Here is a 27,987-nt window from a genome sequence, read left to right on the forward strand (position 1 = left end):
CTAATCTTTTAAATGTAAAGTAAACCAGAAAAACCACTTTATTTGCATGTGTATTGCTGGATATTTGACTCTTAATGGGAGTGCTATTGTCTGACAAAAGACCCGTTTGTCACAGCTTAATGGTTCCTTGCTTAATATGCAAGCTACTGCCAGGAGAGAACAGAAAAAAAAATTCTCTCTGATTCCTTTTAAAACCAAACCCTCTCTGCTTAAAAGCCCCTAGCAGAGAAAAGAAAAATATAATATTCCTACTGGCTTCTGGATTCTATCTATCCCACGTCTGCCACCATGTCATAACATATTTCCCAGATTTGGACCTTAGCGTCCAAAATATGGGTGTTAGCATGAAAACCTTCAAGCTTAGTTACCAGCTTGGACCTGGTAAAGCTGCCACCACCCAAAAAATTAGAGTGTTTTGGGGCACTCTGGTCCCCCCAAAAACCTTCCCTGGGGACCCTAAAGACCCAAATTCCTTGAGTCTTACAACAAAGGGGAATAAACCATTTTCCCCTCCTTCTCCCTTCCAGGTGTTCCCTCCCTGGGTTCCTGGAGAGATACACAGAAGCAAGCTCCATGAATCTAAACAGAGGGACTCCACCCTCCCCGTTTCCAGTCCTGGAAACACAAGTACTTCCCTTTTCACCCAGAGGGTATGCAAAGTCAGGCTTAGTAAATCTAACACACAGAGATTTTTCCCCTGACTTCTTCCTCCCACCAATTCCCTGGTGAGTTGCAGACTTAATTCCCTGGAATTCCCACTAAAGAAAAACTCCAGCAGGTCTAAAAAAGAAAGCTTTATAAGAAGAAAGAAAAATACATGAAAATGGTCTCTCTGTATTAAGGTGACAAATACAGGGTCAATTGCTTAAAAGAAATATGAATAAGCCTTATCCACAAAGAATACAATTTAACACATTCCAGCAACTACACACATGTAAATACAAAAAACAAACAATATAAACCTACTGTCTTACCTCTTTGTACTTACAACTGCGAAACAGAAGATTAGAAAGGCAGGAGACAGAAAGATCACTCTCAGAGCCGAGAGGGTCAGACACAAGACAAAGAACAAAGAACTCACACCCAAAACTTCCCTCCACCCAGATTTGAAAAAGTCTTGTTTCCTGATTGGTCCTCTGGTCAGGTATTTCAGGTTACTCCTTTCCAAGTGAAAGAGACATTAACCCTTAGCTATCTGTTTATGACACAACCTGTCTTCAGTTTTGTTGGAAACTGTTTCCTTTTTCTGTTGAGAAGCCACCATAGTGATGGATTTACACTTTGAGGTAATTTAAAAAAAAAAATTAAAAAAAAATGAAAGTTCAGATCTCCAGTTGTTGTCATCCTTTTTAAGTTCATTAGCACCAACAAGCCATTTGGTTGTTGTTAATTAAAATCTTAATCACTTTTAAAATTGATTTAATTAATTAGTCTTTTGTTCAGTGCATGAGAGCTCAGTTTGATGAGAGTCTGTAAAGCTATGTTTTATCACTGTACTTTTTTATTTATTTAGTCTTGCTAACACTTCAGTTTCTTAGGGTATTGCAATTCAAAATCCCCTTGTCCAATTCACTTGAAATTTAACAGAAAAACTGTATCTCAAGTCCAGACCTAGCCTACCAAGTTTGACGACATTATTCCTTTGTTTATTTTGGGTTGGAAGAGGTGAAGTGGGTCTTGTAATTTGCATAAGTCATCACATGGCCCTGAAAAACCTCTTGGGCTGCTTTTGAGTTCTGTACTGCTTAACTTAACATTATGATATTGTGTCTGCTGAGTAACAGTTTGATACTTAAGTGGTTTCTAACATACAGTTAAAGAGTTGGAACTAATGGGGAAAAGTTAACTATTAAACTTTATTGTATTAGAATCTTGTGAAGAACCCCAGCCTGTGCTCACTACAGATGAACTGCTAATTCAAAGGAGAAGGAAGCTGCAGGAGAAGAAGAGACACATTGCAGCCTTAGCAGCTGCCATTCTATCTGACCCAGAAAACAGCGTGAGTAGTGTTAGATTTTTTTGTGTGTGGTACAGTAAAATCAATTAATTACAAAAACCTGAAGTAATCAAGGAATGGCAAAGAATGCAACATGTTATGCACCCATGGAAAACCCAAAATCAGCAGAGACAGGACAGCAAAAGTGGGCGCCATGGTGGTGGTTCTGCAGACAAAGTAAATCTGCATGACTGTGTTTGTTATTACCCATACCCACCAGTAGTTAGAATCTACATGAATTCATTGGTGTTATTTGGTATATAACCTTTATTTATCCTGCACCATGTTTTCTTGAACAGATAAAGAAGCTGAAAGAGTTGCGTGCCATGCTAATGGAACAAGACCCCAATGTGGCTGTGATTGTTCGGAAGCTGGTGATGGTTTCTCTGATGGAAATATTCAAAGATATTACTCCTTCTTACAAAATTCGGCCTCTGACTGAAGCAGAAAAACATACCAAGGTGAAACTACGGGTTTCAATAAAATAGAGTGTTGTTTTTAGATCAGGGACAGCCTATTAAAACAGGTGTTTAACAGAAATCTATTTTTTGAACAAATTTAACAAGTCCTACTTTAACATGAAGTACTTATGGGATATGTTTACACTGCAGCATAAGCCCATGCTTGAGCCATAGTGTCTATACTTCAATTGCACTAACACAGGGCGTGGACCCAGGGTCCTAGTACCCTGCAGGGCTGGGGGGTCCGAGTTTGCGTTATTGCTTTACAGTGTAGATGGAGCCCCGTGTGACTAGTTTCCAGGGAGTCAGCTGGAAGTATCCCACTATTCCATGGGACAACTTCCTTATTCCTCTCTGTCCCAAGAATCTGCAATCCACTTTATTGAAATGGAGGCCCCTTTTGTAAATGGCGGCAACTCAGGTCATCATTAACCTTCTGATCACCAATCAGCAAATGCAGTATCTGAGAACCTCCTGGAGAAAAAACTGATCAAGCCTTTTGCCAAGCAGGCTGCTTCAAACTTCCTGTAATGTGCAGGGCAGGCAGTAAAGTTTTCGCACAGTGCACCTAGGTCCTAGGCTAGGGCAGCCACATTTGGGGATCAGGGGGAGGGCACTAGGGACTTTGAGATATGATTACTTTGACTTGGGTCTGCGCACTGCAGTGTAGACTCCAGAGCCATAGGTTTGAGCATGGGCAAGGAAAGTCTTACACTGTATTTTAACTCAGTGTTATCTGCTCAAGCCCACGGTTCCCTAACGCTGGTTAGCTGAGTCAAGTCTTGCTAATCCTGGGTTTACATTACAGTGTAGACATACCCAGAGAGGCTCTTCACCTGTTAATGCAGTGGTCCCCAAACTTTTCAGAGTTGTGCCTCCCCCTTACCCCTGTCTGCGCCCTGGCTGGGAGCAGGGCCTCAGCTCCAGGGCAGGGAGGGGTGAGGAGGTGGAGACGGGGGTAAGAGGGGCAAGGTTGGCGCTGCATTTGGGGGTGGATCTGGGGCTGGGAATGGAGCTGTGGCTGGGGCTAGGATCAGAAACCACGGTTGGGGACCAAGGCTGGGGCTGGAGCCAGGAGAGGAGGCAGAGCTGGGAGCCGGAGCTGGAGTGGAGCAGAGGGCAGAGCAGGGCTGGGTGGTACCTCTCTCCCCCTCATGGGGGGTGGCCTGGCCTGGCCCTGCACCCTCCCCGTTTGAGGACCTGTGTGTTAATGAGATTATAGCTAAGGCTACATTATAGTCAGGGGTATTTTTAATAAAAGTCATGAAATTCACAGCCCGTGACCTGTCCATGACTTTTACTATATACCGCTAACTAAAACTTGGACGGAGGGCCCTGGGTGATCTGGGGGTGCTGGAGGAGGTGGCCCAGGACCTTCCTGGTGCTGGGTGGAGGGAAGGTTGGCAGAGCTGGTAGGGGCTCCCCTCCTAGGTGACGGAGGGGCCAGAGGGCTCTGTGTGCTGCTCATGCCGTAAGCCCCGGCTGTGCAGCTTCCATTGGCTGAGTGGGGCTTGTGGGCGCGGGCAGTGCATGGAGTCCCCTCGCCCCTCCTCCACCTAGGAGCTGCATGGTCATGCCAGTGGGAGCCAGGGAGCCCCCTACCCTGAGGTAAACACTCCTCCCTCCCAAGCCCCCTCCAACACACCCAAACTGCTGCTGCTGTTTATATAGTTTTATTTAATTAGCAATAAACATTTACAGCTTTAGTTTAAAACGTTAAATTGAAAGAAATAAAATATTAAACGAGAGAAAATCAAAGTATCATTTGTAAAATGTTTGATAGATTTATTTTTTTATACTTAGTTTTAAACACTTGTAAATTCAGAGTCACCAAAAAGGTTTCGCATTAAGGAGTATGTAATATATAGGTAATTTTCAGTAGCAGTAACCTAGGAACAAAATAGTACTCAGTGTCAGGCGAGGGAATTGAACCAAAAGAGAAGCCATTAAATGCTATAATAAAGAATACAATTATTCATGTATTTTAGGGCTTGTATATATATGAGGACATACAGGAAAGTTAATCTGAATTAACCAAAGGTGTGAATTTGAAATGAATTAGTTAAACTGCATTAAAATCCCTGTGTGGATGCTTTGATTTGGGATTAAAATGGCCTTAATTTGATTTATTTTAACTTATTTTGAAAGTGTTTTAAGCTAAACCGAATTAAGGCCACTTTAGTGTTGAATAAGAGTGTTCACATGGGGTTTAATACAGTTTTACTGATCCACTTCAAATTCACACTTTAGTTAATTCAGATTTATTTTCCTGTATGTCCCTTACATTGGATCAGATTTCTGCATGTACTTTTCATTCTCTGCTAAATAAAAGCAGAATACCTTATTCTCCTGGAATTTTGTAAAATGTTGGTTTAGAAGGTGTTTACCAATTGAGGTGGCACAACTCAGGATTCTGGCTTTAAACTTGTTTTACATAAAGGCAGTCCTATTCCTAAATCCCTCTTAAATACCTGTTAGTGAAGTAGATCTAGTGGGCAGAAAAAGGTCTCCAAGCAGCAAAACGTGTACAGAAAAGTTAATTTTAATGCACCTCTACCCCAATATAACGTTGTCCTCTGGAGCCAAAAAATCTTACCACGTTATAAGTGAAATCGCGTTATATCGAACTTGCTTTGATCCACCGGAGTGCGCAGCGCTGTCCTCCCGAGGCGCTGCTTTACCGCGTTGTATCTGAATTTGTGTTATATTAGGTCGTGTTACATTGGGGTAGAGCTGTATAATACCTGGGAAAGCTCTTGTAAAAACTAAACTTCATTGGATTAAAAAAAAAATACGAAACCAATCCCCAAAACAAGGGGAAAAAAACAAACACCAAACCTTATATTGGCAGTATTAGTTAACTGAAATACTTAGGTCTTTAAAAATAATTCACCTGTATTATGTTTACAGGTTAGAAAAGAAACTCAGAAACTAAGAGAGTTTGAAGAAGGCCTTGTGAGCCAGTACAAGTTTTACTTGGAAAATCTGGAACAAACAGTTAAAGGTATAGTGTGGCTTTCCCTCATTTCTTAGTTAAGTACATGCCTAGATACAAGGTCCTGATCCTGCCATCAATTGCACATGCATCGTCCTGTTGAACTGAAATGGCCTAGTTATGTGCACAAAGCTACTTGCCTGTATAAGTGTTTGCAGGATAAGTGTTTATGCTTGGAATGAATATTGCTTTCTGCACCTAACATGTTCTGATTGTTATTTCATAGAAAGCTGTACTTGAGATTTGTTTTACTAAAGCATTAAGAAAGCTGCCAGAAAAATACTCAGAAATAATGCAGTAGCTAAGTTTTGCATAATAACAACAACAAAAATAATGTTTTATTCAGACTGGAAGCAAAGGAAGCTGAAGAAAAGTAACGTGATCTCATTAAAAGCATATAAAGGTCTGGCAGAGATTGCAGTCAAGTGCCTGTGTGAGCTTCTTGTAGTGCTGCCTCACTTCAATTTCCACAATAACATCATTGTCCTGATTGTACCTCTCATGAATGACACATCAAAATTGGTGGGTATCTTTCTAATTATTTGTTTGATTTTAAGAGGTGTTCTCTTATATGAAAAATATTTCTAACTTTTGAAAGTTAATTACAAAGCAACCATAGCATGCCTCTCTTTTCAACACTTTGTTTTACAGACTTTCTCTCTGTACTTGATGACTTTTTTATTGAAAGTGGATATTCACACCATTTTAAATTTTGACATAGAAACTTAGTTGAGTAATTATTGGCATGAACTTGTCTCTTTTTTATATCATTTTCTGAGAATAAACGTTTCAATTAACTTTACAGATTTCTGAAATGTGCTGTGAATCTGTAAAGAAACTCTTTAAACAAGACAAACTGGGCTCTGTTTCTCTGGGTGTTGTTAAGGTGATTTCTGGCCTTGTAAAGAGCAGAAATTATGATGTTAGACCTGAGGTAAGTTTCTTTCTGTTGTACTTTAGAATTTTCTTTTGACAATGGCAAAAACAGTGAAAGACTATACAAAAACTATACAAAGCCATCGAGTATTTCTTCACTTTTCCTGAGCATAGAACAAGTTTAGGGCTTCTTGACTTCCCTTAAAAAAGACACAAGGGATGTAGTCTGATTGACAAACTTGATGCGTTTAAAGAACTTCCTCTTACTGCTTTTTGCTAGGTGCAACTAATTTTGTGCCTGAGCTTTTCGATTTGTTCCCTTCATGCTTGTGCTGCTCTTTTGTACTCCTTGGTTATTCGTGTTTCCTCTTTTTGTAGGCTTCTTTTTTTTATTTTCAGGTAATTAAATAGCTTCTGATGAAGCCATATTGGACTCTTACTGTACTTCCTATCTTTCCTTTGCATGGGGATATTTTTGCAGTTGTGCCTACAAGGGGTGTAGTCTGATTGACTAACAAATTAAGGCATGCTCAGGTTATAGGTTCTAGTCACTGGATTTAAGCCAAGAAAATAGGTTAAGGTGACTAAATATGTTGCAGGAGCCAGAGTTTATAGTTAAAGGAAGACTGCTGTAAATTAGTATTTTATGAAAATGCATTGTGTATGTTTTCTAATTAGCTATATAAAACTGTAAGATTCTCCAGTGTTACATGGCAAAAGCTCAGTCAGACACACGCAATCTTGAAGTTCCTGATGTTGATAATCTGTTGTAAATTTGCTGCACATGACTTTGTTAAACTTCAGGCACTAAATATGTTATGGTTTCTTTCTCAATTTTAGGTGCTAAAAATATTCCTTCATCTAAGAATTAAAGAAGTAGAAGTAAAAAAAGACGCAGAAGACATTACTGCAAAGAAAAAGTTCATGTCCTTTAAGGAGAAAAGGAAAAATCTTTCAAGGATGCAAAGAAAGGTATAGTTGAAATTAACTCCTCTGTTACCTTCACTATCCTTTTGGCACTGGTAAATGCGTTGCATTAGCACTGTATATAGAGCATTTTGGGGCACATCAAGGAATGTTTGATCTTTCTAATCCTGTCCTTTTCCCGGTATTTATTATAATAATTAGCAAAACTTTTAATAATGACTCGGTTGTTTATTAGTTGGTGGGAAGGGGATGTTTAGAAAATGAGTTATCCTTCTGCCATCATTAAGACAACTTCATTCCACCAGGGGACTCTCAAAGGATCAGCAGAGCGCTGAACACAGTTATTCCAGATACCTGTGGACTCTGGGGCTCCAGGCTTAGTGAGAAGTGGAATTTTTTAATTTGCCAGAATATTAAATGTCTTTAAAATGAATATATTTTCAGTGGAAGAAAGCAGAAGAGAAGCTGGAACGAGAACTCCTGGAAGCAGAAGCCTCAGAGAGTAAAGAAAAAAAACTGAAACTGGTAGGGAATTGGAGAAATTATTTTTCTGCTTTTGCATATGTTCTTGCAAGCAATTAAAACTAGCTGTCTGAAGTCTCTTTTGTGGTCCAATTTGTTGTCTTTTCTTTGTCACATTAGCTCATTCGGTAATGATAGTGCACTGAGAGGCTAGTGATACGAGGCATGGAAGGCCTTTTCTCAGGCAGAAAGGTTATTGTATGTCATGAGGTAGGAGCTGGGGAGGGTTCATTTTTTTGCAACTAACTGACCTAGCTATGTTGAGGACACTGAAATTATACAAACACAGGTGGAGCACAAAGAAAGGAAAAGAATACCTGTAATTTGTAACTGACTGACTAGGTTACAGTCTACAGCAGACTGGAATTACTTGAATCTGTAATAGGGTTCCTTTATATGTGTCAGAAAAATTCTGCTGCTAGAAGCCCTATCAATGTTTATTATGATGTCAGTTTTCAGTTTCAGTTGTGTAGTCCTTACCGCAGGGTGACAGGCACACTGGCAGCCTGACAGTACCTATTTAAAACAGCTTCCCTTTAAATATATGCAACTGTTCAGTATCAGTTTGTTGGCATTTATTTCCTTTTATTTATATTTAAGCAGGTCTTCTCCATTCTTTCTTTGAATGAGATGTTGCGTCAAAGTGGAATTTAAAAGCATGATTTATGTTGGTCAAATTTAGAAATATTGCCGTTAATGTTAGTTTATTACATAATCTAAAATCCACCTGCTGACTCAGTAGTGTGTGACTGTATCCTCTGTGATAGGAATTTTTGGAAAGCTATATTTGTAATTATTAGGATTTTGGGGGCTAGTGAGTTCAAAATTCAAAAAAGTAAGAGGAAAAGGAAAGCTTTGAGTTTAGTTTAAATGAATCAGCAATACCTGTTCTTCTTCGAGTGATTGCTCATATCCATTCCAGTTAGGTATGCGTGCCGCACGTCGGAAACTTTTTACCCTAGCAACTCCAGTGGGCCGGCAGGTCGCCCCCTAGAGTGGCGCCGCCATGGCGCTTGATATATACCCCTGCCGGCCCACCCGCTCCTCAGTTCCTTCTTACCGCCATGTCGGTCGTTGGAACTTTGGAGCGCGGCATTGCTGTCCTCCACGTCCCTAGCTCTCCTTCGTTTTACAGTTCATAGTTGTAGTTAGTAGTAAATAGTTGTTAAGTATAGTCAGTTAATTGGTGTTTTGTATATATTTGTAAATAGTTGTTAGCGGGTTTGAGCCGTAGCCCTTCCTGGCACCCGGCACCGGGCCCAGGCCTGGTTCGCTGGGCTTCAAACAATGCGCGGCCTGTAAGAAGCCGATGCCGACCAGCGATCCCCACGACGTGTGCTTAAAGTGCCTGGGGGAATCGCACATCTCGGACAAGTGCCGCATTTGCAAGGCTTTTAAGCCTAGGACAAAAAAGGAGAGGGACCAGAGATTAAGGACTCTCCTTATGGAAGCGGCACTCAACCCGGCAGCTTCGTAGACCGTCGCCTCTACACTGGCACCGGACCGTGCCGGCACCGGAAAGACACCCCGGCACCGTCCTTCCCCGGCACCGGGACCCGAAGCAAGGCCCTGGAAGTCTGCGACTCCATCCAGGCAGACTCGAGTGGAACGCCCGGCACCTGCCTCGGCACCGGCACCACCAGCAGGGATCCCGTCGACTCCGGGCCGGGAGAGTCCGTCGAGTCCGGTCTGGGAGGGTCCGTCGAGTCCGGTCCCTCCAAGCTCCCCCATAAGATCTGGGGTTGAGCTATTGGTCCCATCGACGCCAGAGACTTTTGCTTCGGCATGGGACCTAATCGCTCTTACAGAGCCAACTCAGCTTCCACCCCCGGTACCCCCGGTGCGGGTTGTGTCCAGAGGCAAGCCGACGATGAGAGCGCCGTCTCGGGACTCATGTTCGCTGTCGAGGCTCCGTCACCGTGGACGCTCCTGCTCCCGGCGCCGCTCGCAGTCCCGGCACTGCTCCCCTCGGCGGCACCGGTCGCACTCGCGGCACCGGTCATCCTCCAAACAGTCCCGGTCTGGTTCAAGTCACCACTACCGGCACTGGGACTCTAGGAGCCGTTCCCACCGGCGCTCAACTCCTCGATCGACCTCCCGGCACCAAGCTGGTGGCAGGTCCCGGTCCCGGTCGACCTCCCGGCACCGTGTCGGTGGCAAGTCCCGATCCCGGCACCGAGTCGGAGACAGATCCCGATCCCGGCACCGAGTCGAAGGCAGGCACCGTTCCCGATCCTGGCACCGGTATGATTCCCGGTACCGGTCCCCGGCACCGAGAACATCTTCGGCGTCAGGACGAAGGGATCCCTACCAGCCGCGTTCGGCTCCTCCATGGCCTTCCAGACAGCCGTCTGTGTCGTCACAGGCAGACAGTGCTTATGCACTGGACACAAACAGGCACGCGGCCCTTTTTCAGGACCCTCCTCCGCAGGACCAGGGACCGCAGCAGTGGGGGTTCTGGACACCCTGGGCGTACCACCAAGCCCAGGACCCCCAGCAACTTCCTCCTAGACCTGCGACGGCTGAGCACAGGGCGCCGGAGGCATCACTGTCTCGCCCCCCTCCCTCTCCAGACGGGGAGGACAGGTCCAAACAACAGGACCCTGAGCTCCCTCCAGAGGCAGAGGCGCGGGCTCAGACAGACCCCCTCATGGACACTCTCTTGCCAGGGGTCTCCTCATCGTCCTCTCCCGATGAGGCAGTAGCAGGCATATCCTCCACCAGCCCTCCCCCACTCGACTTCAGGGCGCACAAGGACCTCCTCAGGCGCGTAGCGCAGAACTTAAACCTGAAAGATGAGGAGGTCTCCGAGATCGAAGATCCCGTGGTGAGCATCCTCTCCTCAGATGCTCCCACCAGGGTCGCCCTGCCCTTTATTCGGACTATACAGGCCAACGCCAATACGATCTGGCAGTCGCCAGCCTCCATTCCCCCTGCTGCACGAGGCGTGGAGCATACGTACATGGCCCCCTCCAGGGGCTATGAGTACCTCCATGTTCACCCGACACCGTGCTCCCTAGTAGTGCAGTCGGTGAACGAGAGGGAGCGTCATGGACAAGAGGCCCCAGCCCCCAAGTCCAAGGAGGCCAGGCATATGGACCTCCTCGGCCGCAAGGTCTATTCGGCGGGGGCCCTTCAGCTCAGGGTTTCCAACCAGCAAGCCCTCCTTAGCCGCTACATCTTTAACTCTTGGGTGGCAGCGGATAAGTTTAAGGAGCTGTTACCACAGGAGGCGCGTCAAGAATTTGCGGCAATTCTTGACGAGGGCAAGAAGGTCGCAAGAACCTCGTTGCAGGCCTCCTTGGATGCACCAGACTCTGCCGCTCGTACCCTCGCCTCAGGGGTTACAATGCGCCGCATCTCCTGGCTTCAGGTTTCTGGCCTTCCACCGGAGCTCCAATATACCATCCAGGACCTCCCGTTCGAAGGTCAGGGTCTGTTCTCGGAGAAGACAGACCCCAGACTAAAAAGTCTGAAGGACAATCGGGTCATCATGCGCTCCCTTGGGATGCACACACCCGGGACACAACGCAGACCCTTCCGGCCGCAACAACAGCAGCAGCGCCGACAATACCCCCAGTTCCGCCAGCGGCAGGACCCCAATAGGCGCCATGGCAGGAATGGCAGGCGCAGACAGTCGGGCAACCAAGGGGGGCAGAACCAGAGCTCCTCCAAAGCCCCACCTGGGCCCAAACCTTCCTTTTGAAGGCTCGCCCGAGGGCGCGGTACCAGTTTCCCCCACGGATCCTTCCCCCCCGTTTTCCAACCGCCTTTCGTTTTTCCTCCAGGCGTGGACCCAAATAACATCCGACCGCTGGGTCTTACGCACTGTGCAGACGGGATTACCGTCTGCAGTTTGTCTTTCCCTCCCTCCCGCCCCCCACCCTCGTCCCTCTTCAGGGACCCCTCTCACGAGCAATTCCTCCGCCAGGAGGTGCAGACGCTCCTTGACAAAGGAGCCATAGAGGTGGTTCCAGAGAAAGAGAAGGGCAAGGGGTTTTATTCCCGCTACTTCCTGATCCCCACGGCCAAGGGAGGCCTCAGACCTATCCTCGACCTGCGGGAACTCAACAAACGTGGTGAAGTTGAAGTTCTGCATGGTATCCCTGGGGACCATTATCCCATCTCTGGATCCTGGAGACTGGTACGCCGCCCTCGACATGCAGGACGCTTACTTTCATATCGCCATATTGCCACAACACAGACGTTTCCTTCGGTTAATGGTCAACCGCCATCATTACCAATTTGCGGTCCTCCCATTTGGCCTCTCCACGGCCCCGAGGATATTCACCAAATGCATGGCTGTCGTCATCGCATATCTTCGGCGCAGTCGCATTCACGTGTTCCCTTACCTCGACGATTGGCTCATTCGGGGCACGTCAGAGCTGCAGGTCCGCAACCACATCCGCAGGATCTGCGGCCTCTTTACTACCTTGGGCCTCATTATCAACATGGATAAGTCCACTCTGCTCCCCACGCAGAGGATAGAGTTCATCGGGGCCGTCCTGGACTCCACCTTGGCCAGGGCCCTTCTACCGTGCCCAGGTTCCAGTCGCTGTCTGCCATCATTCAGCGCTTGCTGGCGGCCCCCCAACCTCTATAAGGACATGCCTAACCCTCTTAGGCCACATGGCGGCCTGCACATTTGTGACAGGTTATGCGCGGCTCCGCATGAGGCCCCTCCAATCTTGGCTCATCGTGCAGTACCGACCGACCAGACATTCGCTGGACACAGTTGTCACCAACCCCCAGGAGTATTGGATTCCCTCCGCTGGTGGCTAGACCAGTCCGTCGTGTGTGCAGGGCTCCCATTTCATCCGCCCCAGCCCTCGATGTCCCTAACAACGGATGCCTCAGATCTGGGCTGTGGAAACCCTGAGGACACAGGGCCTCTGGTCCCCTCAGGAGGTGAATCTCCACATCAACATATGGGAATTGAGAGCAGTCCGTCTTGCTTGTCAAACGTTCTCCCATCAGCTTCGAGGTCGCTGTGTCTCGGTGTTCACCGACAACACGACGACCATGTACTATATCAACAAGCAGGGCAGCACGAGATCCTCTCCCCTATGTAAAAAGGCGATGCAGCTCTGGGACTTTTGTATAGCCCACTCCATTCACCTCACGGCTTCCTTCCTCCCCAGAGTACGGAACACGCTGGCGGACTGCCTGAGGAGATCCTTCCTCTCACACGAGTGGTCCCTTCGCCCGGACGTCGCCCTCTCACTCTTCCAGAGGTGGGGTTGTCCCCGGGTGGACCTCTTCGCGTCCAGGGGGAACAGGAAATGCCAGGCGTTCTGCTCCTTTCAGGGCCGGGAGCCCGGGTCGGTAGTGGACGCCTTCCTTATCCCGTGGACGACCCACCTGTTCTACGCGTTCCCTCCGTTCCTGCAGGTCCACAAGGTCCTTCTGAAGGTGCGCAGGAACAGGGCCCACGTGATTATGATAGCTCTAGCGTGGCCCAGGCAGCATTGGTACCCCATGTTGCTGGACCTGGCCATAGCCAACCCAGTCCCCCTGCCCCTTCACCCGGACCTGATCACCCAGGACCAAGGCAGACTCTGTCACCCGGACCTCTAGTTGCTGCACCTTGCGGCGTGGCTCCTGCGTGGCTGACCAGATCCGAATTACACTGCTCTACCCCGGTACGTGAAGTACTCCTGGGCAGCAGGAAGCCTTCCACCAGAGTGACGTACTCGGCCAAGTGGAAGCATTTCTCATGTTGGTGCACAGAGAGGGGTTTCCTCCCTATGGAGGTTTCTATCGCCAATATTTTGGACTACATCTGGTCCCTCAAGCAACAGGGCCTGGCGATATCGTCCCTGCGGGTTCACTTGGCGGCTATCTCCACCTTTCATCCGGGGGGGGATGGCCACTCGGTTTTCTCTCACCCGACGGTGACTAGGTTCCTGAAGGGACTAGAACGTCTTTACCCCAACATCCGACCCCCCGCCCCTACCTGGGATCTCAACCTGGTTCTGGCTCGGCTCATGGGACCTCCCTTTGAGCCGTTAGCGACTTGTTCCCTGCTCTATCTTTCCTGGAAGACTGCCTTTCTAGTGGCCATCACCTCAGCTAGGCGGGTGTCGGAACTCCGGGCCCTCACGGTAGATCCCCCGTATACGGTCTTCCATAAAGATAAGGTACAGCTAAGACCGCATCTTGCCTTTCTCCCCAAGGTGGTCTCAGCCTTTCACATCAACCAGGAGATCTTCCTCCCCGTCTTTTTCCCAAAGCCTCATTTGTCACGCAGGGAGTAACAGCTCCACTCGCTTGATGTCCGTCGGGCTCTCGCATTTTATGTGGACAGAACCAAACCGTTCCGCAAATCCCCCCAACTTTTCGTGGCAGTAGCGGACCGCATTAAGGGGCTTCCCATTTCCTCGCAGAGGTTATCCTCGTGGGTGACGTCCTGTATCAGGACCTGCTATGACTTGGCTCACGTGCCTACGGGCCATGTGACTGCGCACTCTACCAGGGCGCAGGCGTCGTCCCTGGCTTTCCTCGCCCGAGTGCCCATCCAAGAGATTTGTCGGGCAGCGACCTGGTCATCGGTCCACACCTTTGCTTCCCACTACGCCCTGGTCCAGCAGTCCAGAGATGATGCGGCCTTCGGCTCTGCAGTGCTCCATGCCGCGACTTCTCACTCCGACCCCACCGCCTAGGTAAGGCTTGGGATTCACCTAACTGGAAGGGATATGAGCAATCACTCGAAGAAGAAAAGATGGTTACTCACCTTTGTAACTGTTGTTCTTCGAGATGTGTTGCTCATATCCATTCCACACCCACCCTCCTTCCCCACTGTCGGAGTAGCCGGCAAGAAGGAACTGAGGAGCGGGTGGGCCGGCAGGGGTATATATCAAGCGCCATGGCGGCGCCACTCTAGGGGGCGACCTGCCGGCCCACTGGAGTTGCTAGGGTAAAAAGTTTCCGATGAACGTGCACGCGCGGCGCGCACACCTAACTGGAATGGATATGAGCAACACATCTTGAAGAACAACAGTTACAAAGGTGAGTAACCGTCTTTTTTCTATGCATACTGATATGATTTTATGTACTTTTTCCCACAGCACACAGAGACTCTGAATATTGTATTTTTAACTTACTTCAGAATACTGAAGAAAGTACAGAAATCCCCTCTTTTGCCTGCAGTACTGGAAGGTCTTGCAAAGTAAGAGCTATGAGTCAATATTATTTTCTATGTATTTTAGAAAAAAATGAGTCAGCAAAAAGACATTTTAGAATCTTTTGTATGAGCAGTTGAACTGCATGAAGAATAGATGAATAAAGCACACCAAAGTGCATCCGTTTGTATATTTGAGCATTTCTAATGTCTTTCATTGTAATATCTAATTGTCAGTATCGGATTTACATCACAAAAATCCTTTAAATCATTAGGTGATTGCATTATTTATTCTGGTGTGTTAATAAAGAAATTGAAAGTCATTCTTTGCTCTGTGCAGTAGTGTTAATGAAAAGTTGAGATATGTGTCTAGGGATTGCATTATCACGCTGTGCAAATATAGAGTAGGGCATTTGATGGAAGTAGAGGATGTAGTCTTTGGCAGGTCACAGAATGCTTTGAATAAGCTTGCAGAGAAAACTGTCTATAGTTACAGAAAAATAAAAATCTCCCTGATTCTAGGTTTGCCCATCTGATAAATGTAGAATTTTTTGATGACCTGTTGGTTGTTCTGCATTCTCTCATTGCATCTGGGGTAAGTTAAGCTTTTTCCTAATGAGGTAATTTCCTGAGACATTTTTTGAAAGTAAAGCTTTATCTATCAGCTATTCTTCTGAATTCCCAGGATCTAAGCTATCGGGAGAGTCTTCATTGCGTTCTCACTGCTTTTCATATTCTGTCTGGCCAAGGTAAATTCTCTAAAATATAAACGTCATAATTTGATTTTAGCTGATAGGTTAGTGAAGTAAACCTACTTATCTGGGATTATTTTTTAAATAGGTGATGTTCTTAACATTGACCCTTCGAAGTTCTACAGTCACCTTTACAGGACACTATTTAAGCTACATGCAGGTAACTTCAGTGTCTTATTTTAACATCTGAATGCATAGACTGTTGATTTTATTTGTATGATACTTAATTTTAAGATGCCTTTGCCATCCTTTGTTTTAACTGCTTGGTTCTTCTCTCAAGTTAGTATATATATTATGGCATTACTTAATACGAATTTCAAATAGTGTCAGATTTCATTAGGGTCTAGTGAGTGACTTTGAATCAGCATCTAACCCAGGCACTTGTAACTTTAAGATAGCACAGGGCCACAGAATCCACTAAAACTCTCTGGTGGGCCGATGGATGTGACCGGGGGAATGTCACACCTTGCCATCTAGGGGAGGGGTTGGAGAGCACATCTGCCTCGCACTCATCCCACAGCAGTAGCTAGTGGCCTGTGGAGCTTGGGCTGGGCCTGACTTCCTGCGTCTGCCCATTGGCTCTTGCTATAGCATCATATGACATGAATGTATGCAGGCGGGGCCCTCCCATCCTTTCCTGCCCCTGGCATTGCTGGATTGCTTGCCCTGAGCTGGGCTGTGGTGGGCCAAATAAAATGATCTGGTGGACCAGATGCTGCCCCTGGGCTTCTAATGGCCCATCCCCGATCTAACCTCTCATAGAAATCTGTCTTTTGACTCCATATGACTTGATTCTTTGCAGAGGCAATTGAAATCTCTATTGATCTTTTGTAAGTTTTATATTTTCAACATTAATTGCTCTTAATATATGCTTTAACACTTTATGAAAAGATACCTATTAAAGTAAGGATTCATTTAGTTAAAATGGATTTCATTATCTTGTATAGGAGGAACTCATGAATTAACTATATGTTTTATAAAAGTAAATGGGTGTTTTTGTCTATCATGTTAATAACCACTGTTGTTTGAACTATTATTTATGCTTTAGTACATAAATAGTAGAATGAATGGATAAATAAATAGATCTAGGGCTCTAATTTCTAAACAACCTCCTTCACAGAGTATTTTCTTTCTCGTGTGGAAAATCTCTTGCTGCCTTTAAATAAGTTTTTTACATATTCTGATTTTTCAGGTGCTACAAATGATGACATGGTGATAGTGCTTCAATGCCTGGATGTAATGCTTACCAAACGTAGGAAACAGGTTTCCCAGCAACGAGCCCTTGCTTTCATAAAGCGACTTTCCACACTTGCTCTCCATGTCCTTCCAAATTCCAGTGTTGGGATCTTGGCAACCAACAGAATATTGATGCAAGTAAGTTCTTAGTCACTTGCTGGAATGGAAAATTTCTTACTTGATTATTTCCTTTCTGCTAGCAGTCTCCTCTACAATTGGGGGAGACGCTGGGTTGCAGAATTTACTAGTCCATGAATTGTTATGTAGTGTTTAAATTGTTTTATTTTACTGCAGAATATTTTGACATATTTTAAATATGAAAGCAGGATTTCCGTAAGTACTGCTGAGTCTAAATAGTGCTGAATGTTTGGTTACACTCTTAAACTTGTGTTACCATGTTATATGCATTTAACTTTTTTATGTGAGATAATCAATTTTTCTATGTGATGGTGTGATAGACATTCCCAAAAACAGACCTCCTGCTAGACAATGAGGCTCACGGTAGTGGACTTTATCTCCCAGAATTGGATGAGCCAGAGTGTTGCAATGCCCAGAACACAGCTCTGTGGGAATTACATGCGCTACGGGTGAGTTACTATTTGGGTAATTCTGGGGAGCTTGCTAAATGTTTATATGCTTAACTAAATACAAAGCTCAGCTCAGTGCTGTAATCTCTAGACTGTGGATTCTAAATGAATGACATACGCCTGTCTAACTTCTGCTAACTCAGTACTTTCAGTTTGTTACAATAGTATTTCCAGGTAGGTTGTTGTGATGGTGGCTGATGAAATCTTGTGTTCTGTGTACACTCTTTCTGTGTATTTATGCTAGGGAGTCTCATGCTTTGTGGCTAGTGTACGCCAAGCACGTTGCACCCGCCAGGTCTACTTGCATCCCTTCATTCTTCCCTACAATCTCCCTGTGTGGCAGCGTGTTTCAGGGCCTCCCTGCAACTCCCCCCTCCAACCCTTCCCTCATGACAGGAGCTCTGTGTGCCCCCATCCACCTCTCTGTCATAGGCCATGGGCTCTCAGTGTGTTCCATATCCCTCTCCCCATGTACCATGTGCGCACCCTCATTCCCCACGATATGGTCCCTTCATTCCTCCCCATTCCAGATCCCTGCTTCTCCCCCTTCCTCCAGTGCCACTTTCCCTTCCCTGTCTCCTATGCTCCCCCCACTATGGATCTCTGCTTCCTTGCCAATCCACCCAGTATCTCCCTTTTCCCCCTTGTCCCTGCTTCCCTCGTCACTACCATTTTTCACCCCCACTCCTCAGTTCTCTCTGGGTCTCTACTCCCCCACTACCTCATCCCTGCAGTCTTGGATTCTCTCCTCCCCATCCCTCTCAAAATCCTCCCTGAAAGGCTTTCTTCTTTCTAGTAGAATCCACGCTCCCAGCACAGCAGGTTAATGTGCAGCAGGGGGCGCAGCAGAGAGATTCCTCTGCCTGATTTTCCTGTGATTCAATCTTTTCCTGTGTTCCTATTTGCAGCAGAATCAATAGGTTTGTGCCTACCAGTGCATAGAACATTTCTTTTAATTTTGAAATTGATTGGAATGTGGCATTGCAAAGTTATTGTGTTGCAGATAAACAGAGAAATTATACAGAGTTGAGTGTTAGACCAACTAGACTAAAATTAAAAACAAGTGAAGAGGCTTTAAATTATTATACTGAGATTAACTACCTATCTGAGGGAGGGACAAAGATGGCAGTAAGGGAAATCTTTACATTAACCTGTTTGTTTGATAAATTGTTTCAGTGGAGCTGTTAGCCTAATGAAAACCTTTATGGCCCTTACGTTTTATCAGTATGCTTTTAATGCAGCCTACTCATTCCAGAACTTATATTTAAGGCCTATCTCTGCAAATAGATAATGGAAAATGTTTGTCTATAACCCTGGCTAGAACTATCTACTGGAAGAAAAAGAGTTAAGATTAACTATAGTGAAACTGTCATGGACATTGCATCCAAACTATTTGATTGGTTTTATGAGTTGGTAACAAAGCATGTGTAACCCTTAGAACACTGGCTAATCCTTAGTCTCATCCTGAAACAGAAAAGAAGTTTGCTGAAAGTTTCTATGCAGTGTGTAAATACAGTATTATAATTATTGTCGAAGTACCTAAGTACATGCTATCCTGTACCTCACCAATCCCCTTCTTTCTTTCAGAGACACTATCATCCGACAGTACAGAAATTTGCAGATCACCTTATTGCTGGAGCTCCAGCTGAAGGTTCAGAAGCTCTCAGACCAGATCTGAGCCGAAGGTGGGAGATATGATGCATATGTTTTGAAAAATAGTTCATTGGCAAAGTAGAAGCTATTTGTTCTGTGTTATAAAATTCCCCAGTGAGTAATTTTCCATATGTTGCAAGAAAAATACTTTTGAAGAACAAAAGTATGATGGTTCTTTTATAAGCACCAAAAGCTGGCTGCTTTCTCTAAGGGCTTGTTTCCTGGCCATGCAGAGGATAAAAGTCCTGCAAATGCAGCATACTCTGCCCTCAGAGGAGCAAAAGCATGTTGTGTTGCTCAGTAGCAGCATAGGGATCTTAATAAGGAGCAGCGTTGCTGGGCTGTGACAGTTCAATGAAAACCAGTTGCGGTGCAGGGTTCTGGAGTATGTAAGGAAGACTGTGTGGAACTTTGTCAGGCAAGCATAGCAATTGTCTCTGTGAGCTGGACTCTAATCTCCCTCATTTCCATCTTTGTTTGTGCCACAGCTGTGTAGTTAATCTCAATATAATAATTTAAAGCCTCTTTATTGCTTTTAATTTGTCTATTTGTCCTACCTCTACATTTCTGATTCCTATCACTTTTCCAGTTGATATTCTGTATTACCAGGTATTCTTCCCTTGCATGACTGAAATAGTGATTTGAGGAGCAGGTTACTTTGAGTTCATAGAGTGTTGAAGTGAGACTCATTTTATGGACATATACTTCATACTGTGTCTTTTTTAATTGTGTAAAACTGATCTTGTATTGTAGATCTGGCACAGATCTTTTTGAGACATATAATATGAAAGGAATGACTTTTAATCCTCCTGTAGCATCGGTTACACCCAGAAAAAAGGTACTGTCTCTTTCAACATCCTTTCTTAAACACCCAAATAGATACTAGAACTCCTACTGATAATCTATTAATGTCAGCAGCCTTCTGACAGCACAGAATAAATAAATAACTGACTTGTATGAAAACTTGTATGGCTTGTAAACTTGCCTGTTCCCCTGGGTTATCACATTAGCTGCATGTCTGGCAGAGCAGCACTGGGATTGGCAGATGGAAGTAGAACTATCTAGTACTTGAGTGAGAATACCTAGCATGTAATACCTCTGAATATAGTTAACAAAAAAAATCAGTAACTCTACGTAGTTTTTACATTAAAGATACTTAGGTCTCTTAAATTTGAGTCTTGTTTATTGCTTAAGAATCTTACTGCTTCTCTAACAAACTCTGACAATATCTCACTTTGCCATACCATGGCCCACTTGCTTCTCCTCTGGAGTCTGCCTGCCATAGGGCTTTGCAACACGCCTCAGTGGGACAGAGCACTTCTGTCCAGGCCCTTTGACAGAAACCATGAGTGGAAATTTAGGCTCCTTTTGCCTTCTGTGCCTCTCCTTAGAGGCTAGAGGACAGTTTTTTGAGAGGTGTGTGGGTGTTTCACACTGTAGTATTCTTAAAACTGAGTTATTAAAAATGGAGAGGAAAATAGTTTGATGTGGCAAGCTCCCCTTAGCTTAGTTACAAAGAAGAAAGCATGTCTAGAAAGCAAGTGCTTTCTCTGATCTCCCCTGCTCAGACTGACAAGCTCTCCCTGGCTAGGTGAATAGGGATCAGTGAACATTTGCTGTCCTCACCTTCAGAAGGTGATCTAGGGAAGGAAAAATAAAGTAGTAAAATTATCACTACTACTTTGAGACACTAATGGAAACCCCTATGTTGACCTTATTTAGATAGTTGTATAAACGATGTAAAATATCTAACATTTTGATTCTTTCCAGGATAAATTTTTACAAGGGGATTCATTTCTAAATGAAGATTTAAAGGAATTGATTCAGACACATCTGAGTGAGGCTGCTGTTCACAGACCCTTGGATTTTGCTAAACACTTAAAGGAATCATCCCTATCATAAGTATTACAACCCAGTATAACTGACTTCTTAATTGGGGGAGGGGAGGGGGAATAGCAGACAGAAATTGTTGCCCATCATCTTTACAGGAATTCAGATAAAGTCCTGCTATGGAAAGATAAAAGTGTATGATCCATCCCCGATGCACACAAAGTAACAGCAGTGTTTTGCGGTTAACCAGAACCTATTGGTTAACTAAGTAGGCTGCATTCTCACAGGAACCATACTGAACTGTAACAAAAGCAACTTCTGGAAGTATAAAAGTCTGAAGGCATGTGACTTCAATATTGCTTGAGATGTAGATTATTGCAATATTTTTTGTTTACATAAATATATATTTTGCAAGGGATTCGTTGGGTTTGTTTGTTTATAACTAACTGGATGCATATTTTAGGAAGTATTCACATAGGATTGCGTTCTCTGATGCTTATTTTAAGACATCTAGGGACTCTGCATCCCGAGAGCAATACCTTGAATTGTTTCTCTTGTCTAACTTGCCCTGTCCATTCATCTCTCTTTTAAATGACTTTCAGTGAAATCCTCTTGGTGTTTACTGGTCCACTGAAGGTATTTCAGAACTGGGCATCATAATATGCTGAATTCCAGTGCTACTCATGGTATTTTGGATGTCACAGAATCAGACATTCTGCAATATCTTCAGTGAACCAGCACTGTTAAAGAGATTCAGGGTAAAGATATAAACTTTTCTGTGTGTGTGTCTTATGAGTACTCGTCCCTGGCCTTTTGGTTGGTTAGCTTAGCATAAGTTGTGTTTTTAATGCCATTTTCATGTCAGCTTTGCAGATAAATTGCATGAAATTATTTAAAAGTGAGAGTTCTGACATTCACTTTACATATGACTTTGTGTAAAACTGATTTGGTGTGTGGTATGCTATGCAACAGAGGCTTCAGTTGTGCAAGGTGGTGGTTGTTTGTATTATCATAGCCCCCAGGAATCCTAGGAATGGACTAGGCACTGCACACACACAGAACAAAAAGATGGTCCCTGCCCTCGGACTTCTTTCACGTGGCTGGTAACCCTCAACACTTAGTAAATGTTTCCTTTATTGTAGAACAGATCAGACCTTTAGGTGCTACCATAATTAATGTGAAGTCTGTTTTAAATATCTATCTAATTTAATACCACCATGCTACCAATTTTCAATCAAAATAGGTTAAATAGTCCTAAGAAGTAAGACATAAATGCACAAAAATCTCACTTTTGAAGTAGGTACTGGTGAGTCCCTATAAATTAGTATATTTTAAAACCTATGTTTTTACTACCTGAACTGTAAAAAGGACCTATAGAATGCTTGTGGCTTTGTACAAATAGTATCCCACATAGTCTTCTGGATCTCTTAGTAATTTATATGATCCCCCATCTCCATAGCATTTGAATACTTCTGTTCTTAAATGACTCGGGGGTGGCGGAAAGAGATGTGATTAAGTTTTGAAAACTTTAGAAAGGGTCCCCATTGCCAAGAGTTTTGGCAGTTCAGGAAAGAAGAACTAGCGTTCCACTTTGCAAACCATTTATTTTTCCAACATATACAAATATAAGTTTACTTTTCAAGTCAGAGAAAAAGTAGTCCAGGTGGAAAGTCAGTTTTAAAATACATAGTTTTTAAATTATGTAAAATTTATAAAAACTGGCACGTACTGGTAGAACATTGACAAAACATTCTGACACACTTTAAAGCAGCAGAATAAAGACAATTGCACAACTAATACATCAGTTGAAATAGCCAATATATGTGTGAGAGAGAAATATTTACTGCTATTATTTTTTGTTTTGTGTTTGTTACTTTTGTCAACCGTGTAGCACTGCAGCAGTTACAAAATGTTTATCACAAACACTCCACCATCCTTACATCTGATGGGCTAGGAACAACAAAGTGATTAATAATCATCTGCTGAAGCTAAATTGCATTCTGAGATCTAGAGCAAAATCACTGGCATTCAGAAGCTGAAGACTCAATTTTGAAGTAAAAAGCCAACTGACAGGTTCTCTTTTATAAAGTCAAATTGCATTTAAAGAGAATGTGATCTTAATGCTGAGATACTTCTCCGTTAAAATCTTATTCTTGATAACTTGATAGTGGTCTCTAGAGGCTAATTGTTATTTTCAGGAGATGGTTATTGACACATTCCACCAAGTAATATTAGTAATAATAAAACTAAAAACAAATGTGATGTATGTTTTTAAAATGTGACATAGTACTTTTATATCTTTTAGGTTGTTTTTTTTAATCTTAAAACGTGACAGAACACCAGTCAATACAACAATCCAGTTCCTGAAAACTGAGTAGTGTGCAACACAGCCAAGACCTATGGCTTCCAATGTCAATCCCATGAAGCGCTGATACCAGCATTCACTTTACATAGAAACAAATACAGACGTAGGTAGGAAGGGTTAAAAAAATGCTTATGTGTAGAATAAAATGTTTTCTTTACAAAATAGGTAACAGGAAGTGGACTGCCCATGTTGAGTCCTGCTATCATTTGTAGGTTTTGGGAAGATTTATATTATATACTGTGCTGTGGTATATTATTTCCTATGAATAGTTTGTAATAAAAATGTTACCTTATCAAATCCAGGTCCACAGATCCATATGATGGCATTCAGCGTGGACTGCCAAGGAGGCAGAACCACAACTTTCCATCCATCAAACCCCTTAATATATATCTGTGGACTTGTATTCTTGAAGAAAGGAAACCTATGGGTAAACAGGACAAATTTTCCTATTAACCAAACAGCTTGATGTTAAATCTGTTTATGGTGTTTTAAATAAGTTAAAGCAGTTTAACACAAGAGTAATAGCTCTGTATAATTTCATTTTGGGGGATTTGTAGGCTTATAAAAATGGAAAGCTTATGTGCTTCCTCTACTTTTGTCTGTGACTAAAACAACATGAATGCAATTAACTAATGCAGAACATAATGTGTTGTTGATTAATCTTCCCTGTTTTTTAAAATTTAAGTAAATCAATGTACATTAATGAAAAAAAAAACCCTAAATCAGTTTTGGAAAATTCTAGCATGCATACCTCTGTAAATGATTTTTTTTTTTTTAAACCGAACATGCACAATGCTAGGTTTTCTCATTACCACTATGTTTTTAAGTAGGTGGTGTTGTCCTGCGGCTGGTAAGTATTCATGACAATTGGGCAAGGCTAAAATAAAGAGAAAATGTCCTTATGGATAAACTACATCCTGCAGTTACACAGTGAATGTATCTTAGTCACAAATAGCACAAATCTGTTGCTTTTTAAATGGCTGCTGGATTTTACCTGCTATAATCGAGGATGCCCTTATCTAAATTTTGTTTCAAGTTTAGTAGCAATGAGAAATTACAATGTTTTTTGGCATTCCTACACAAGAGTTCTCCTGCTGCTGGATCTGTAGTAGATTTACAAAAGCTTTCCCACACCTGTGCTGATACTGGTGCCCAAATTTGGCAGGAACCAACCATCTTCCTTTCAGTGCTAATGGAAATAGGTGGAGAATCCATTTATCAAATGAAGGGTAAATATTTTCATGCATCTAACTGGATTTAACAACTAATGCAGGGGATATATATATATGTATACACACGCACACTAAAACATTTAAAAAAAGGGATCGGACCTTCATCTAAGCTCTAGCCAAAGGACATATGAAAGATATACATACAGTAGTTATACACTATCAATGCAACTATTGCTTGAAGGGGTAATAAAACACCATGTAATTTCAGTTCTTCATTATGTGCCATGGAGACTGAATTTCCTGTCTCTCTCACAGTGGGACTGGTTACTTTAGAATTAGACATGGAAGGACTAAGGATCGAAGAACAGCATAGGGACTTTCGAGCAGCTATTTTTGTTCACCATAAACAGTCCTGAAATCTGAAGTAATTGAGAGACTTAAGGCCCATTTTCAAAAAAGATGCAGATAGGTGACTAGTAGGATTTTCATAAGAGCCTAAGCAGCTTAGGGTCCTGTAAAGTCAGTGGCTGCTATATGCCTACTCACTTTTCAAAATATCTGTGTAATCTTCTCCAGTGTAACTCTAAAAACCACGTTTAGACAAGTGACATGGCACTGCTTGAAAATATTGCTAATTTCTCAGACTTCAGAATAGATAGCTGGTATGGTTACTATTTTTAAAATGGGATAAAGACAGATGAATTTCAAAATAAGTGTGTGGGTTCAGTGAATGACTGCTGGGTATGCCTCAGTAAGGGAGTTTTGAATGTGTAGTTTATTTTTTTTTCTAATGTTGGAATCAGCCTGAAGAGGGCACTTCCTGCACGGTGATAGTTGCTTTCTAACTTCTTTCTGTATTCTCTTTAGAAACAGCAGCTTTTTGTGCTAGAGACCATTCCAGGGATGTAGACTCTCCAGCACAGAGAATTAATACCCTTTATATTAGCTAATCAGACTGCTTGAATCATCTCCCTACATTTCATTCAACTTCAGATTGTTTAATGGAGCCTTGCTTCTCTTTCTGTCCTCTCAACTTAGTTAACTGATTTGCCATTTCTTGATTTATTCATCTACAGCAATCCCTGCGTCTGAACTGTAGCCAAAGCTTGTGCTGAACAGTTTAGTTACTAGACAAGGTTCTTGTGTATGGACATCAGAAGGATGGCAGTTTCATTTGTGCCCTTACTTTGTATAAGTCAGTATGAACTGCTTTTTACTAACACTGAAGAAAATGATACAGCTATAACTAACTTCTTTAAAAAATCATGATTTCAGACATACAAAACTTTACAGCAGTGCTTCTACATAAACATGTCACGGTTTATATTGGAAAACAAATGGAGTAGCCTGGGTTCTTTACACACTCTGGATATAAGCAGAAGTTATTTTCTCATTTATAAAAAATATTTAGATGCCTATAATATTTTCCATTCTCTAACACACACTAATGTTGAGATTATTCTACTATGATTTCACAATTGAAATGTTAAGCAATTGCATGCTTCCAATAGTTATTTTCTGAATGTTTCTTTTCAACAGAAAATAATTACTATTTTCTCCCTAAACCAAAAAAGATAAAGCTACAGTTTTTAAAAGGTACAGTATGATAAATATATTACACATACCTTGGAACATGAAAATAAATAATCATTCTTACTTGAAACACAAGCCTGGAAAACTAGAATTTGAATGAAGAAAATGTTGTTCCTTGTCAAAATATCTCTTATCAATTAGGTTTAGTTAGCTGTTTGTACATGATTATTTTGTGAACGTAGATAAACCATAAATAACTATGGTAAGCGTTTTGAGTATATCACCAAAATTAAATCTGTGATGCCAAGAAAGTTACAGTCTATGTAAATCTTTTTACAATCACCTAACAGTGTTGAACAGGAACCATTAAAGGTGCATTATTTTCATATAATACACAGAACAGTCTAGTTCTCTTCCCTTAAAGCAATTAGTTATATCTTTTGTTTATTAAAAAAGACATGTTTCTGTTTACAAAGTACAATTTAAGAAATCTGCTTAAATCTTCCTCTCCAGATTTTGCAGATGTGAAGATATTTGGGAAGAAAGGAATCGCTCTTTCAAATGCTGGCAAGCATCTTTCCAAACATTAGAAACTGTAACATCCCACTCAGCATTACTAGATCTGTATCTGTCACCAAGAAGCACAGTCTGGAATAGGCCAAGCTAGCGCTGAATAGTTTAGGCCTCCGCAGTTTCCTTCATGGAGAATGCAGAAGGGAATCTGTGATGTTGGTTCCAGTTATCAAGTAAATGCAAGGCTGTGTGGAGAAAGATTGTCGTATTTGCTCTATCTCATTCTGGTTTTGTCAGCCTGAGAGTGGCTTTTTGTCTTTGGCATTTTGGGGCCTTTAAAGTCACCTGGAAAAGGGAAGAGATGACGATAGCATTTAAATTCAAATACAAGAGTATAAATAGGTGCCTGCATACCATAAAGTACATTTTAAAGGAATTTTGTAACAAAGTATTATTGGCAGCCTTATTACGTGAATTCTGATGAAGTGACACAGTAGATATAAATAGTATCTTGATCATTGACAACGAGTGGAAAGGAATCACTGCTTCATGTGATAGGGGTGTCATAACATTTTTTCCCAGATCTGGACCTTAGCGTCCAAAATATGGGTGTTAGCATGAAAACCTCCAAGCTTAGTTACCAGCTTGGACCTGATAACGCTGTCACCAGCCAGGGATTTATACAGTGCCTAGCTCACTGTGGTCTCCCCAAAACCTTCCCTGGGGGACCCCCAGACTCAGATTCCTTGAGTCTCACAACAAAGGGGAATAAACCATTTCCCTTCCCCCTCCTCCCCTCCAGGTGTTCCCTCCCTGGGTTCCTGGAGAGATATACAGAAGCAAGCTCCGTGAATCTAAACAGAGGGACTCCACCCTCCCTGTTTCCAGTCCTGGAAACACAAGTACTGAGATAGCTAATCTCTTTTCCCCCTTCACCCAGAGGGTATGCAAAGTCAGGCTTAGTAAATCTAACACAAAGAGATTTTCCCCCTGACTTCTCCCTCCCACCAATTCCCTGGTGAGCTGCAGACTCAATTCCCTGGAGTCCCCACTAAAGAAAAACTCCAACAGGTCTTAAAAAGAAAGCTTTATATAAAAAGAAAGAAAAGGACATAAAAATAGTCTCTCTGTATTAAGGTGACAAATACACAGGGTCAGTTGCTTAAGAAAAAGTGAATAAACAGCCTTATCCAAAAAATACAATTCAAAACACTCCAGCAACTACACACATGTAAATACAAAAAACAATATAACCATATTGTCTTACTATTTTTGTACTTACAACTTGAAAACAGAAGATTAGAAAGGCAGGAGACAGAAAGATCACTCTCAGAGCCGAGAGGGCACAGACACAAGACAAAGAACAAAGAACTCACACCCCAAAACTTCCCTCCACTCAGATTTAAAAAAGTCTTGTTTCCTGATTGGTCCTCTGGTCAGGTGTTTCAG

General features: G+C 43.0%; 2 protein-coding genes across 6 annotated transcripts in view; one reads left to right on the forward strand and one right to left on the reverse strand.

Annotated features, from left to right (window-relative positions):
* The window catches only part of NOC3L (NOC3 like DNA replication regulator), a 37,050-nt gene extending 10,180 nt beyond the window's left edge, over positions 1 to 26,870 (forward strand). Inside the window, exons 6-22 of one of the 2 annotated variants that reach the window (XM_050959393.1) lie at positions 1,869 to 1,999; positions 2,296 to 2,457; positions 5,368 to 5,461; positions 5,799 to 5,974; positions 6,258 to 6,386; positions 7,169 to 7,300; positions 7,700 to 7,780; positions 14,845 to 14,945; positions 15,420 to 15,492; positions 15,583 to 15,646; positions 15,738 to 15,809; positions 16,842 to 17,023; positions 17,344 to 17,472; positions 19,060 to 19,157; positions 19,879 to 19,963; positions 20,896 to 21,027; positions 26,548 to 26,870. In XM_050959393.1, the coding sequence (XP_050815350.1) occupies positions 1,869 to 1,999; positions 2,296 to 2,457; positions 5,368 to 5,461; positions 5,799 to 5,974; positions 6,258 to 6,386; positions 7,169 to 7,300; positions 7,700 to 7,780; positions 14,845 to 14,945; positions 15,420 to 15,492; positions 15,583 to 15,646; positions 15,738 to 15,809; positions 16,842 to 17,023; positions 17,344 to 17,472; positions 19,060 to 19,157; positions 19,879 to 19,963; positions 20,896 to 21,027 (1,841 nt within the window). In that variant the 3' untranslated portion in view covers positions 26,548 to 26,870. Of the gene's footprint in view, positions 1 to 1,868; positions 2,000 to 2,295; positions 2,458 to 5,367; positions 5,462 to 5,798; positions 5,975 to 6,257; positions 6,387 to 7,168; positions 7,301 to 7,699; positions 7,781 to 14,844; positions 14,946 to 15,419; positions 15,493 to 15,582; positions 15,647 to 15,737; positions 15,810 to 16,841; positions 17,024 to 17,343; positions 17,473 to 19,059; positions 19,158 to 19,878; positions 19,964 to 20,895; positions 21,374 to 26,547 lie in introns of those variants that run through there. The other variant, XM_050959392.1, reaches the window with a different exon arrangement.
* PLCE1 (phospholipase C epsilon 1) overlaps positions 26,800 to 27,987 on the reverse strand; it is a 346,810-nt gene continuing 345,622 nt past the window's right edge. For all 4 annotated transcript variants that reach the window (XM_050959261.1, XM_050959258.1, XM_050959260.1 and 1 more), the window contains one exon: positions 26,800 to 26,883. The gene's annotated coding sequence lies outside the window, so the exon portion shown is untranslated. The remainder of the gene's footprint in view (positions 26,884 to 27,987) is intronic.

The sequence above is a fragment of the Gopherus flavomarginatus genome, chromosome 6, assembly GCF_025201925.1.
Source record: "Gopherus flavomarginatus isolate rGopFla2 chromosome 6, rGopFla2.mat.asm, whole genome shotgun sequence".
Taxonomy (NCBI): domain Eukaryota; kingdom Metazoa; phylum Chordata; order Testudines; family Testudinidae; genus Gopherus; species Gopherus flavomarginatus.